We start from the raw sequence: 12,611 nt of genomic DNA, 5'->3' as shown, positions 1-12,611 counted from the left end.
TTAAAATAATCAAAAACAAAAGTATAGCTGTGAAAACTCACAATATCAAGATATACAAATTAGTTCTAATGGGTGGGGTCCACATAAGATTCGTGCTTAATTGAATCAATTAATCATATCACAGAAATTTTTGAAGAATTTGTTGGAAAGTTTAGGTGGACAACAATACCAATGACTGACTTAACACTTGTCAGAATAAAAGCTGAAAATAAAACTATGACTGAAGGGCAATTTTTTCAATATAATTCCCTGCTCAAACTCACAAAAATATGTGATTATCTATTTGTAAATACCTTGAAGTTCGTTTGTTTGTTATCTTTACTGTCTTTTCATTTGAAAAAAGACAAAAAAATTTTACTTTCTGATTTAATTTTCGACTCTCGATGTCTGGCTGAACTATCTCTGGGGTTAAAAGATTTTCAAGAACAATGAACTGAGCAGTGTTTCTCAAATCATTTCAAAAAGAATCAAAATGTTAATCTGTTATATTCAAGGTCATTGATTTGGACTTAATATACAATATTTTTTCAAAATTAAGCCTTTTTAAGTTATTCTTTTGATGTGCGAGGACATTAATTTGTATTTCTAGCATCACATGGGTGTGAATGCCACAATCTGTTCAAATTATGGTGTTCATACTTATGCAGCACATAAGTCATTAAACTTATGCGGCGCATAAGGTATGCGGCGCATAAGTTTTTAGACTTATACACCGCATATGATTTACTATAAATAGGGAACATATCCGGCGCATAAGTTCATTACTTATGCTCTGGACCTTCAAACACTCTCTGATCTTGATTCCAATTATCCTCATTTCTAGTCATTACTTTGTCAGTATTTCATTGTTTTGGTGATACGCACACCAACTCAAGGAGGAAAGGTGTGGATTATGAAATTTTGTTGTTAGATCTGGACATGAACAGTATTGGTTTCACGTGTATGTTGATTTAATCTCAAAATCAAAGGGGTTTTGGTGTTTGTTCATAGACCTGGACTTGTACCTGATTTACGAAAACTAACAACACTGTTAATTGAGTTTTAATGATGTTAAAAATGGCAGATTTGAGCACTTTATATATCCGGTATTATAAACTGAAAATTGACCAACTAAGCATGTAAATAAGTCAAAATTGATGTTAAATTAGTGATGATCGATAATAATAGGTAACAAATATGTGATTGATTTGATCTAAGTTGGAGTGTATGAGTTTAATGGATGTTGGTCATAATGTTAACATATCCGGCGCATATGTTTGGACAAATGCGGCGCGCGCATATGTCAATCATATGCGGTGGATATCAACTTTGTGACTTATACGCTGGACAAACACATATACGCTGGTCAAAAAGTCAAAATGACTTATACGTTTATCACTTATACGCTACTCATCAGACATATACATAGGTCAATTAGTCAATGGTACATATGCGTTTCATACTTATGCGTGATATGTAATCTTGATAAACAATTTGTTTTTACACATTGAACATCTGATTCTAACATGTGGTAAATGGGTATCGAACACAAGGAGTTTGTGGATTATGTGTTGAATAAGTAGTTTAACAATTAAACAAATGTAAAAGTAAATTACAAAAATTAATCTTCAATTTGATTTTGATTTGATTTTAAGAACTAAATAAACTACACGAACGTTGTAAACGATTGATTAAACAAGCATTCCTCTCAGGTTTCGTGTTATTACTCAACACTCTTGCTAACATTCAATGAATAAACCATACTATCTTAGTTTTGTATGTATGCAATTGTTTGTGATTAATTAAGAACTAAGTACTCGGATTCCTAGAACGCGAGGTTGTTAATTAACAATCAATCAATACTATTAACCCTAATTCTTTCCACTAAATCTCAATTTTCAATGACACCAAGATCGTGTGGTTCAAAACTAGGTTTAAACAATATAGACACGTTACCAACAATTACACAAACATAATGATTATACTAACATGAACAATTTGACAATCAATCCAAATTCAAGAACAAATAACATAGAGTGTCTCATAATTAACCTTACATCCCAAGAGGAATACCACAAGATTAGTCACACATGGTTAGCATCATCGATTCAATGTTTAATCCAAAGAAATCAAAGATTATATTGTTAATCTTCGATTAGAAGTACCCAAAATCAAGAACCCAAATCACCCAAATATAAAGCATGTCCAAAGACAATTATGACATCTTTTGCGAGTAGTAACCGTCACCAGCGCGCAGGGTCCACCGTAAGCTACGGTGGCCAACGTAGCTTACAATGGCTTTAAAATCATTATGATGGTAAATATCTGTTTATGGCAGGCTTCGTACGCTGGGCCTCTACCGTAGCTTCAACTCCCTCTTTCTTCTTTGACTTGTTGATTGTTATCTCCCAATCTCGAGTCACTTGATCCTCTACATCTGAACATACTCTAACACCCTTTTCTTCTCATTTGTACCTGCATTCACACAACATAGTGTAGTAATCCAAATCCTTGAAATTATACATAAACACACACGTTTTAATTAGAATTACTACACTTAAGGGTGGCTCTAGAATCCACCTGTCACATTCCCACACTTAAACGTTGCTTGCCCTCAAGCAACTGAATCAATCTCTTTCATGTATATATTATTTTAAGTTCAATAAACACTCTCTTTCACAAGGTTTCAGTCAAGGTCCAAGATCATACCCCATTCCTTGTATTTCATATAAACTATAGCCATACCTCACAATTTCCAAACATTCAAATAATTAAATCTCTAGCCAAACCTAGCATGTTTCTTTAATTTATCTCATGCAGCATCCCATACACAATTACATTTCAATACGGTGCGTTAATCACAATTACCAAAACACGGACACATGTGCAATCCTACTATAATAAGCTCATACAAATGTCAAACCTCCACCTAAATAAATTCTTTAATAATTGTGCAAATCAAGAGGTCTTATTTCGGGTTGTAATGGGGCCATGTGTTAAGGTGCAGAATGGGAATTTTGAAAGTAGCGCGCGTGATCAGATCCGGCCAATTTATTACATACAACTCATTCAACTGCTATACACTTTTCTAACTATAATAATGAACTTTCTTTTTTCAAGCTGACTTTATGCTTTTTTTTAACATATATAAACTTGGATAAACTAACAACTAGCGACTTACTATATCCTCATACTATTCAATAATGCATCAATTAACCTACTAACTAGGCCGGATCTTCTCACGAATAAATATTTCAAGGGTAATTGATAAACAATAAGCACTAGGTTCAAAATTGGGAATCTAAAGACCTAACCCCCGCCCCTCTCATTAACCACGCTCAAATTTGTAATGTATGAGGCCCAACCCCCAAGACCCACACTCCCACTCATCCCAAACGAGGCAATCCTAATTGCCTCTATCCTTTTTGCATGCATACCAAGCTAAGGTCTCCGTAAGCAATCATTGTACGAGTTCTAACAAGGTCACATTGTTCATATCAGTAATACATGCACACCGAATATCTAATTACTTCTATTACATGAGATGATTAACTCAAAACATGTCACCTTTGGCTAGAAATTTAACATAACTCGTACCTAACAATTCAGCCATAATCATACAAAGGAACCTGACCATGATAAAGGACCTCAATCTTAACACAAACACATTTTTTTATATATTTCAAAGTTTTCATATTTTCATCCCTCATTCCCACACTTGAGATACATTGTCCTCAATGTAGAGTCTTTAGGATATCAACAATTATTTATTTATTTATTTTAAGCACCACCAACGAACACAACCCTTTAATCAAAACTTGTCATAACTCCACCCAACCTCCCAAAGCCAAACATAAGCATAAAATAAGATACAAAATGTACACGGGAACACCTGATTCGCTGCCGACGCAGCTCAATAATAACGCGGTTGCGGTGGTCCAAAGATGGACGTGATCACGTCCGTGAATTCACCAAATCCATATGCCCTTTGATCCTCACCACTAGCTGACCTGAACCTTGAGTTTGTCGCAGATCCAACCATTTTGAATGATTCAATGGTGGCATGGGATAATTCACCGTACCGTCATACGGGGGCAACGTAGTGTAGTCAACGATCGGTGGGTCCACCACCACAGTTTGCCCAAATGCCATGCCTCATGATTCGCCTTCGACGATCATCCTCATACCTATGGTTGATTTCACATTGTTCAGCATAAGCGTGGGTCCGGTTCCACACTTCTTGACGATCATATACTTGCTTTTGAGCTCGTTCCATGCTTGCGTCCATGAATGTTTGATGATCAAATAGTGTTTTGGCTTTCTCAGGCCACTGATAAAAGTGTGATGGGCTGGTGTTAACTATTACACCAATCATGTTCCCATGGTGAGCCCAATTTGTATAAAACGTTTGACTTGAATAGTCAAATGATCCGGGACCCATAAAATGAGAAGGGATTGGTCCCCATCTATGAGCACCCGAACTACCACCTGTCCTTTCGGTTTCCATTATAACCCGGTCACCATGCTAATCCTTATTATCTTCTTCTCCACTTTCATCCTCTTCATCTTCACTTTCTATTTCATCCTCTTCCCCCGGTCCCAAAGGTCTAGCATCAACTTTAAAAGCTCTCAACCCCTAACCCCCGCTTTTTAACATATGGTACTTATCACTTGCTCGATATTCCCAACCGACCCCTAGCTTCGTCACATCAAATGGCTTATGTTTATTTCCAAAACCAACATCATTATCCCCAATAACACCAAACAGCATCAACATCGCGGTAATCAACCAGCAATGTGGGATAATCTTCCGACTCATATTATTCAGGCATAACCAAATATTGTTAAGTACTATGTACTGGAATGAAACAGGGGGTCCTCCATACATAAAAGGGTATAAGATTGGTACCTTGGGGTATCAAACTTCTGCATATCCCCTCTTTTTGGCATGACATTTTGTAGACAAATAATGAGCAACATTTTTGGCTCAATATTCAAATTCTTCCTTAACAACTTCCCACTATACTTATCGGGAAAAACAATGCTTCCAACATGGTGTCCCAAGTTGGATGCTTGTCTGGTTGGAAATACAAGTCATTCAAATTTGGATACACATAATTGCTTTGAGGCTTATTATCAAATCTTGCAATTTGTCTCAATGTTTCAAAAGACATAGTTACATCAATGTTGTTGACCGTTCTATGAGCTTCATTACTAAGGGTTTATTAAATGAAGGACGCCTCAAAGTTGCTACCTACTCTTCAATCTCTTTGATGAAAAAATACTTGTCATTATGATCATAACACTTGAGGGCTGCTTCCCAACCCAATGCTTTAAACTGATCAAATACATCAAACGGCCAAACTCTCGTTCCAGGACCACTTTCTCACAAAGAAATCCGTCAGACTTCTTTGTCAACTTATTCATCATCTCGTGAAATAACTCTGGTTGCCATCTCATATCATGGTCTGTTAATGGCCCATAAGTCCAATCAGGTTTAACATAGTGAACATGCTCTTTTTCTTCTTCTAACCTCCGCCTTTTAGCTTGTTCGGTAGCAATGTTGCTAGATGAACCCGCGACCCACTTTCCTTTATCTTTACTCGAACGTCCCATCCTTAAGTCGAATTAAACTCTCTAATCACACTAATCACTTTCAAAAACTACTTCTTGTACAAAAATTTTCGACCAAAAACGTCTAAAATCGAACCCCAAAAAGTTAAAATTTGTGATAACCGAGAAAAGAATGTGATAGAATGTGATTCCTTGTGAAAATCTAGTCAAGTTAGACCCAAAAAACGTTGATTTTGGTTAAGAATTAAAGGAGTTATGAATTTAGGGGTTAGGGTTTGGTAGAAGAAATCTTGGGTAATGATGGCGAAATGAATGAAAGAAAGAAAGAAGATAAGGGAGTTTTGTGGATGGGGATTCTTTTAGATTTTCGGATTTTAATATTATATATATATACACACAAACTGTTGCGCTGCACCCGTCCTTACATAGGCCACCTTAAGCAACGGTGGCTACCGTAGCTTACGGTAGCTTCTCTAGCGTAATGCCACCACCGTAAATAGAACATTCCTATCGTAGGTTTTTCAGGTCCACCGTAGCTTACACTGGACACCTTAGGCTACTGATGTGCCTAAAGTGGTATATAAAAATAATGCTATAAAACAACCAAGCACAGCGAGTAATAAAAACCTAGAATACCCTAAATCAAACCACTAACAACAGGTAAGTGAACCTATCGGGTGTAGAAACAGCTATGGGAAGTCCGGGAATATCAAACCCTAGAGACACTAATTAAATTAACGAACTTGGATTCTAAAAGCTAAATAAACTAATAATTAAGAAAAAGATTCTATTTGGATTTTTATTTATTTATATTATAAGACTAATTGTTACTTAGACTAATTTAACCTAATAAATTAAACTTAAAATTCTAAAACATAGACGAAAACACTAATGAGAAAGGTGTTACCTAGGCAAGGAATCCGAATTGTGATGACTCGGGCTTTTATCGGTTACGGGAAAATGCTATTGGAACCGGGAATCTAAAAATATGAACCCTAGGAAACCTAATGGATCCCTAATCACTTTCAAGGTGTCACCTAAGAGGAAATCCTAAAGATCATGTAAAAGCACCGGCTTATTAGCTCACATGTCAGTTCACCAATTATGATTAATTACCCTAAAAATAGCTAACCCTTCGGTTTCACTATCTCAATGCACCTAAGTACACGGGGTGGTCTAGAAGAGATTTAAAAGACACGGGTAAACCGTGAAACTTGGGAAAACTAGGCAAACTTCCTATCAGACAGTTCAACCTAAAACCCTAATAAAAAAGACAAACCCGACAACTTATCACCCGTCGGATATCTAAGCAAGTAAGAATATAAACTTCTATTAATATGCTAAAAAATCAGTTTTTATGGTGAATGAGCTTAATAAACCATAAACAAGTTGCAAACACACAGTAAACAACCCTAACATGCACCTATAATCGAAAGACATTCAATCAAGCAACATGTGAAACATTCGTTCAAGAGCAAATCAGAAGTAAATACGCATAAATAACATCCAATAAATCTGATCAAAACTTTTAATTAACCAAAATCCAATAAACAATTCCTGAAAACCATTTAAACCCTTAATCAATCACAAAACATCAATCCAAACCTAGATAACTAAAGAGGTTTAGCCAATAATCATGTTCAAGAAACTAAAATAAATAATTTTAACACCAAAGTTCATAATAAAAATTAATAGAATTAAAAACAAGATAACTGTGTTTGCCTGAGTAGGTATGACCCGAACCCCACCAAAATAATTGAATTGCTACTGCCCTTTCTTGATTCTTATCTTCACAAACAATAATAATTTCGTACTCTCCACAATGTATAAAGACAAAGAATAATAACAAGGGAATCAAGTGGATATTGACTTTGCTCCACCCTTCTTCTGTTTCCACTAACCACAAAAAGAATCCTGTGTGTGCTGATGATGGCGGCTCCTTCAAGACTGAATAATAATAAGCCTCTGATCTCTCTCCAATCTGTTATATATATTGCACCTGCTAGGTTTTTTTTCTTTTGTCTCCAATCCCCAGGTGATGTGGGCCTGCCCAATACAAACCAACAACATAAACATAAGAATCATCAAACATTATTATTATTGTTATTATTATTATTAGTATGTTACGTAACCCCTTTTTTTCTGTTCTTTTTTTTTAAATGTTATATATAATAGTTAATTTAATAATATAAATTAGTAATATATAATATTTACTCGACTCTTCGTTTGTCCGTTTCAAGTTTAGTAAACGTGCACCCTTTTAGCTCATAGTCTCTAAAAACCATTTAACTCACACATGAACCAATTATTAATAATATTCAATAAAAACTTGGCTCAAAAGTATCTAAAAATGTAGGAAATATTCATATATTTATATATATTATTTAGACCACATCAAATATCCCCACACTTAAATCTTTTTCGTCCCTGAAAAAGTTATTTGCAATGGAACTCTGGTGGCCCTAGAAAATGAGTACGTCGCATACGCTGAAAAACAGATAAAAGAGTGAGGCCCCAAACTTATCCCTAAAACATACAGGCACAGATAGCAATTAAGAGCAATTAAGTAACAAAATAAAATCTAATTATTTAAACTATAACTAAAAACAAAGAAAAAGCAAATAGAATCTAATTCGCCAATTACCATGTGTCCCTGGCAACAGCGCCAAAAACTTGATGTGCCTAAAGTCATATTTAAAAATAATGCTATAAATCAACCTAGCACAGCGAATAATAAAAACCTAGAATACCCTAAACCAAACCACTGGCAACAGGCAAGTGAACCTATCGGGTGTAGAATAGCTATAGGATGTCCGGGAATATCGAACCCTAGAGACAATAATTAAATTAACGAACTTAGATTCTAAAAGCTAAATAAACTAATAATTAAGAAAAAGATTCTTTTTGGATTTTTATTTATTTATATTATAAGACTAATTTTTACATAGACCTAATAAATTAAACTTAAAATTCTAAAACTTAGACGAAAACACTAATGAGAAAGGCGTTACTTAGGCAAGGAATCCGAATTGTGATGACTCCGGCTTTTATCGGTTACGGGAAAATGCTATTGGAACCAGGAATCTAAAAATATGAACCCTAGGAAACCTAATGGATCCCTAATCACTCTCAAGGTGTCACCTAAGAGGAAATCCTAAAGATCATGTAAAAGCACCGGCTTATTAGCTCACCTGTCAGTTCACCAATTATGATTAATTACTCTAAAAAATAGCTAACCCTTCGGTTTCACTATCTCAATGCACCTAAGTACACGGGGTGGTCTAGAAGAGATTTAAAAGACAATGGTAAACCGTGAAACTTGGGAAAACTAGGCAAACTTCCTGTCAGACAGTTCAACCTAAAACCCTAATAAAAAAGACAAACCCGACAACTTATCACCCGTCGGATATCTAAGCAACTAAGAATATAAACTTCTATTAATATGCTAAAAAATCAGTTTCTATGGTGAATGAGCACAATAAACCATAAACAAGTTGCAAACACACAGTAAACAACCCTAACATGCAACTATAATCGAAAGACATTCAATCAAGCAACATGTGAAACATTCGTTCAAGAACAAATCAGAAGTAAATACGCATAAATAACATCCACTAAATCTGATCGAAACTTTTAATTAACCAAAATCCAATAAACAATTCCCGAAAACCATTTAAACCCTTAATCAATCACAAAACATCAATCCAAACCTAGATAACTAAAGAGGTTTAGCAAATAATCATGTTCAAGAAACTAAAATAAATAATTTTAGCACCAAAGTTCATAATAAAAATTAATAGAATTAAAAACAAGATAACCGTGTTTGCCTGAGTAGGTATGACCAGAACCCCTCCAAAATAATTGAATTGCTACTGCCCTTTCTTGAGTCTTATCTTCACCGATCAATAATAATTTCGTACTCTCCACAATGTATAAAGACAAAGAATAATAACAAGGGAATCAAGTGGATGTTGACTTTGCTCCACCCTTCTTCTGTTTCCACTGACCACAAAAAGAATTCTGTATGTGCTGATGATGGCGGCTCCTTCAAGACTGAATAATAATAATCCTCTGATCTCTCTCCAATCTGTTATATACATCGCACCTGCTAGGTTTTTTTTCTTTTGTCTCCAATCCCCACGTGATGTGGGCCTGCCCAATACAAACCAACAACATAAACATAAGAATCATCAAACATTATTATTATTACTATTATTATTATTATTATTATTATTATTATTATTATTATTATTATTATTATTATTATTATTATGATTAGTATGTTACGTAACCCCTTTTTTTTCTTTTCTTTTTTTTTTAAATGTTATATATAATAGTTAATTTAATAATATAAATTAGTAATATATAATATTTGCTCGACTCTTCGTTTGTCCGTTTCAAGGTTAGTAAACGTGCACCCTTTTAGCTCATAGTCTCTAAAAACCATTTAACTCACACATGAACCAATTATTAATAATATTCAATAAAAATTTGGCTCAAAAGTATCTAAAAATGTAGGAAATATTCATATATTTATATATATTTTTTAAACCACATCAAATATCCCCACACTTAAATCTTTTTCGTCCCTGAAAAAGCTATTTGCAATGGAATCATAATCTGAAAACTGATTTTCAAAACGTTAGGTTACTTTAATTAATAATAGATAAACGCAAAAACCGTGATTGCCGATATTGTTGTCCACTTAAACCCAGCCACCAACCTATCAAGCCCCCCATCATATTTAATGATTAAGTTCAAGTGATATCAATAGGCCTATGGGTCTCACACCTAAAGAGTTACAGATCCACTTACCCCCATCTCAAGCATAATCAAGACAATATAAACCGGGTTGAAAAAGACTGGTTCAACCTATCACCGTAAGTTAAAAACCCTTTAAAAGTAAGAAGAAAATGCACTTAGATGGAATTTAGATGGATGAAAGGTCAAGTGAGATTGTACGAGCAATTCCTAAACCTAAAACTATATTAGTAGATTTTGGCCCGATATTGTTTCACCCGAGCTGCAACCCAGTATATGACAGTCTCAAGCCTCCACCCTTAGTATTTCCTAAAAATATTTATTGACTAAGAACTTTCGAGCCCCAATAGTGTATCATCAGAGTCACCATCCCCTTGGTAACACGTAAGCTCTTGGCCCCGTCGAGTATGTGCCTTTTGGCCTCTTTTTCTATTACTTGATTTTTTATTTTTTATTTTTTTATTTTTTTTTTGTGAATGCTTCTTTGGCATTTGCATAACTTTCTCATTCACTTTTATTTTCAAAATATTACACATCTTTGACGTTCGTGCAACAAAATTTTGTGCTCTTAGGCATCTTTTACCTAAATATATAACTATTTTCTAAACTCGTATAAAATTTGGACTTGGCCGGGCGCCACCACTCGTTATTTACTTTCATAAAACAGAGTGGTGTGCTAGATTTTTAAGTGCATGTAATTCTCACCACCTCAAGGTTTAAAGATTAAGGTAATACTCGCTATGCCTTATCGAATTTTCAGCTTCACTATCTCCCCTCAAGATGAGAACCCACAAGGTTTATGACTAATATGTATATTAATAATAATCAGGGGAAACCTTTCAAGGCTAGTTGGGCCTACCGACACATCCCAAATTAAGTGGGCGCTTTCTATTTTTTGTATCTCATATATGTTAGTAGTTTTAAAAACCAATCCCTAATTTTTCTATCATTTTCTATTTTGTCGCAAAACATTTTATTCAAGGGACACAATTTTTTTAATTAATTTTTTTTATTTTTATTTTTTAATTTTTATATAAATATTTACTTTTTTTATATTTATATTTTTTTTAAGCTACCTAAAAAACGTCAGTTTCCCATCCCCACGCTTAAATTTCACATTGTCCTCAATGTGAGACAGGAAAAAGACAAAAATAAAGCAGAAATAAAATAAAAAAAATAGAGTAAATGGAACAGACTCCCCTGGTAACATGGCAGTGATCTTCGTAAGTCAAGTTCCGATAAAGCGATCGTATAGCATTTCATTCGCGGCCGCAGCTTTGGGTCCCCTCTACAATCAATTAGGCTCAGAACGCCCATGTCCGAATGGAGATTGAGTACGAACGTTTGCATCCAAGCCTGCAAAACAAATCTCAAGGCACCCAAAGCAGACATCAAACAGACTCTAAAACATAAAACTGACTCAAAATACAAAAATAAAAGAAAATCAATACAAACATATACAAACTCTACACTCGGATAGTCAGCCGAGGTCCTATCCCTATCAATCAATCAACCTAGGGATGTCGAGGCGAAACACGTCCTCCTCAACCGAATCAACTGGCCCACCAATATAATGCTTTAACCTATGGCTGTTCCCCTTCCATGCTCTTCCCTCCTGATCAACTAACTCAACCGCACCGTGCGGGAATGCCGCCTTCACCGTATAGGGACCTACCCATCTCGATCTAAGCTTACCTGGAAATAACTTCAGACGGGAATTATAAACCAACTTCCGATCCCCACACTTAAATTCTTTCACCTTCTTCAACTTCCGATCGTGCAACGCCTTTATAACTCCAAGATCTCGCATATGGCTCATCTCTCAGCTCCTCAACCTCATGAATTTGGAGATACCGGTTTTTCGCAGCCTGGGTCAGGTCTAGATTAACGGATCTCAACGCCCAATATGCTCTATGCTCTAACTCAACCGGCAGATGACATGCCTTCCCGTAAACCATCCTAAAGGGTGTGGTCCCAATAGGCGTTTTAAACGCTGTGCGGAAAGCCCAAAGCGCATCATCTTACTTATCGGACCAGTCCTTTCGGTTCTTGCCGACAGTTTTCTCCAGAATTCGCTTCACGCCTCGGTTTTCGTTCTCCACTTGCCCGGTCGTCTGTGGGTGTTAGGCGGTGACCAACCGATGGGTGACCCCATACCGTGCCAACGTCTTCTCCATCTGGGCATTGCAAAAGTGCGTGCCCCTATCACTGATCAAGGCCTTGGGAGTATGAACAACCTCTTCCAGAACCCCACAACAACTCGGTCGTCATTAGTGGGAAAGGCTTGAGCCTCAACC

General features: G+C 35.7%; 1 protein-coding gene across 1 annotated transcript; it reads right to left on the bottom strand.

The window, feature by feature from the left end:
• Positions 1–11,815: 11,815 nt before the first annotated feature.
• Positions 11,816–12,272, bottom strand: LOC143573522 (uncharacterized). The gene is made up of 2 exons (XM_077058379.1): positions 12,074–12,272; positions 11,816–12,009 (listed from the first exon to the last, which is right to left on the bottom strand). Exons 1-2 carry the CDS (start codon positions 12,270–12,272, stop codon positions 11,816–11,818), a joined length of 393 nt encoding a protein of 130 aa, XP_076914494.1.
• Between the last annotated feature and the right edge of the window lie 339 nt (positions 12,273–12,611).

This window comes from Bidens hawaiensis, unplaced genomic scaffold (genome assembly GCF_021521415.1).
Source record: "Bidens hawaiensis isolate Kalapana, Puna unplaced genomic scaffold, B.hawaiensis_p1.1 tig00026583_1, whole genome shotgun sequence".
NCBI classification, from domain to species: domain Eukaryota; kingdom Viridiplantae; phylum Streptophyta; class Magnoliopsida; order Asterales; family Asteraceae; genus Bidens; species Bidens hawaiensis.
This window is presented reverse-complemented; position numbering and strand designations above follow the sequence as displayed.

Bases quoted from the DNA above. Each gene is read 5' to 3' on its own strand.
- LOC143573522 (XM_077058379.1), bottom strand. From the start codon at position 12,272: ATGGTTTACGGGAAGGCATGTCATCTGCCGGTTGAGTTAGAGCATAGA. The intron at 12,010-12,073 runs GTGAAAGAATTT...AGTTATTTCCAG, and splicing joins ACGATCGGAAGTTGAAGAAG to GTAAGCTTAGATCGAGATGG.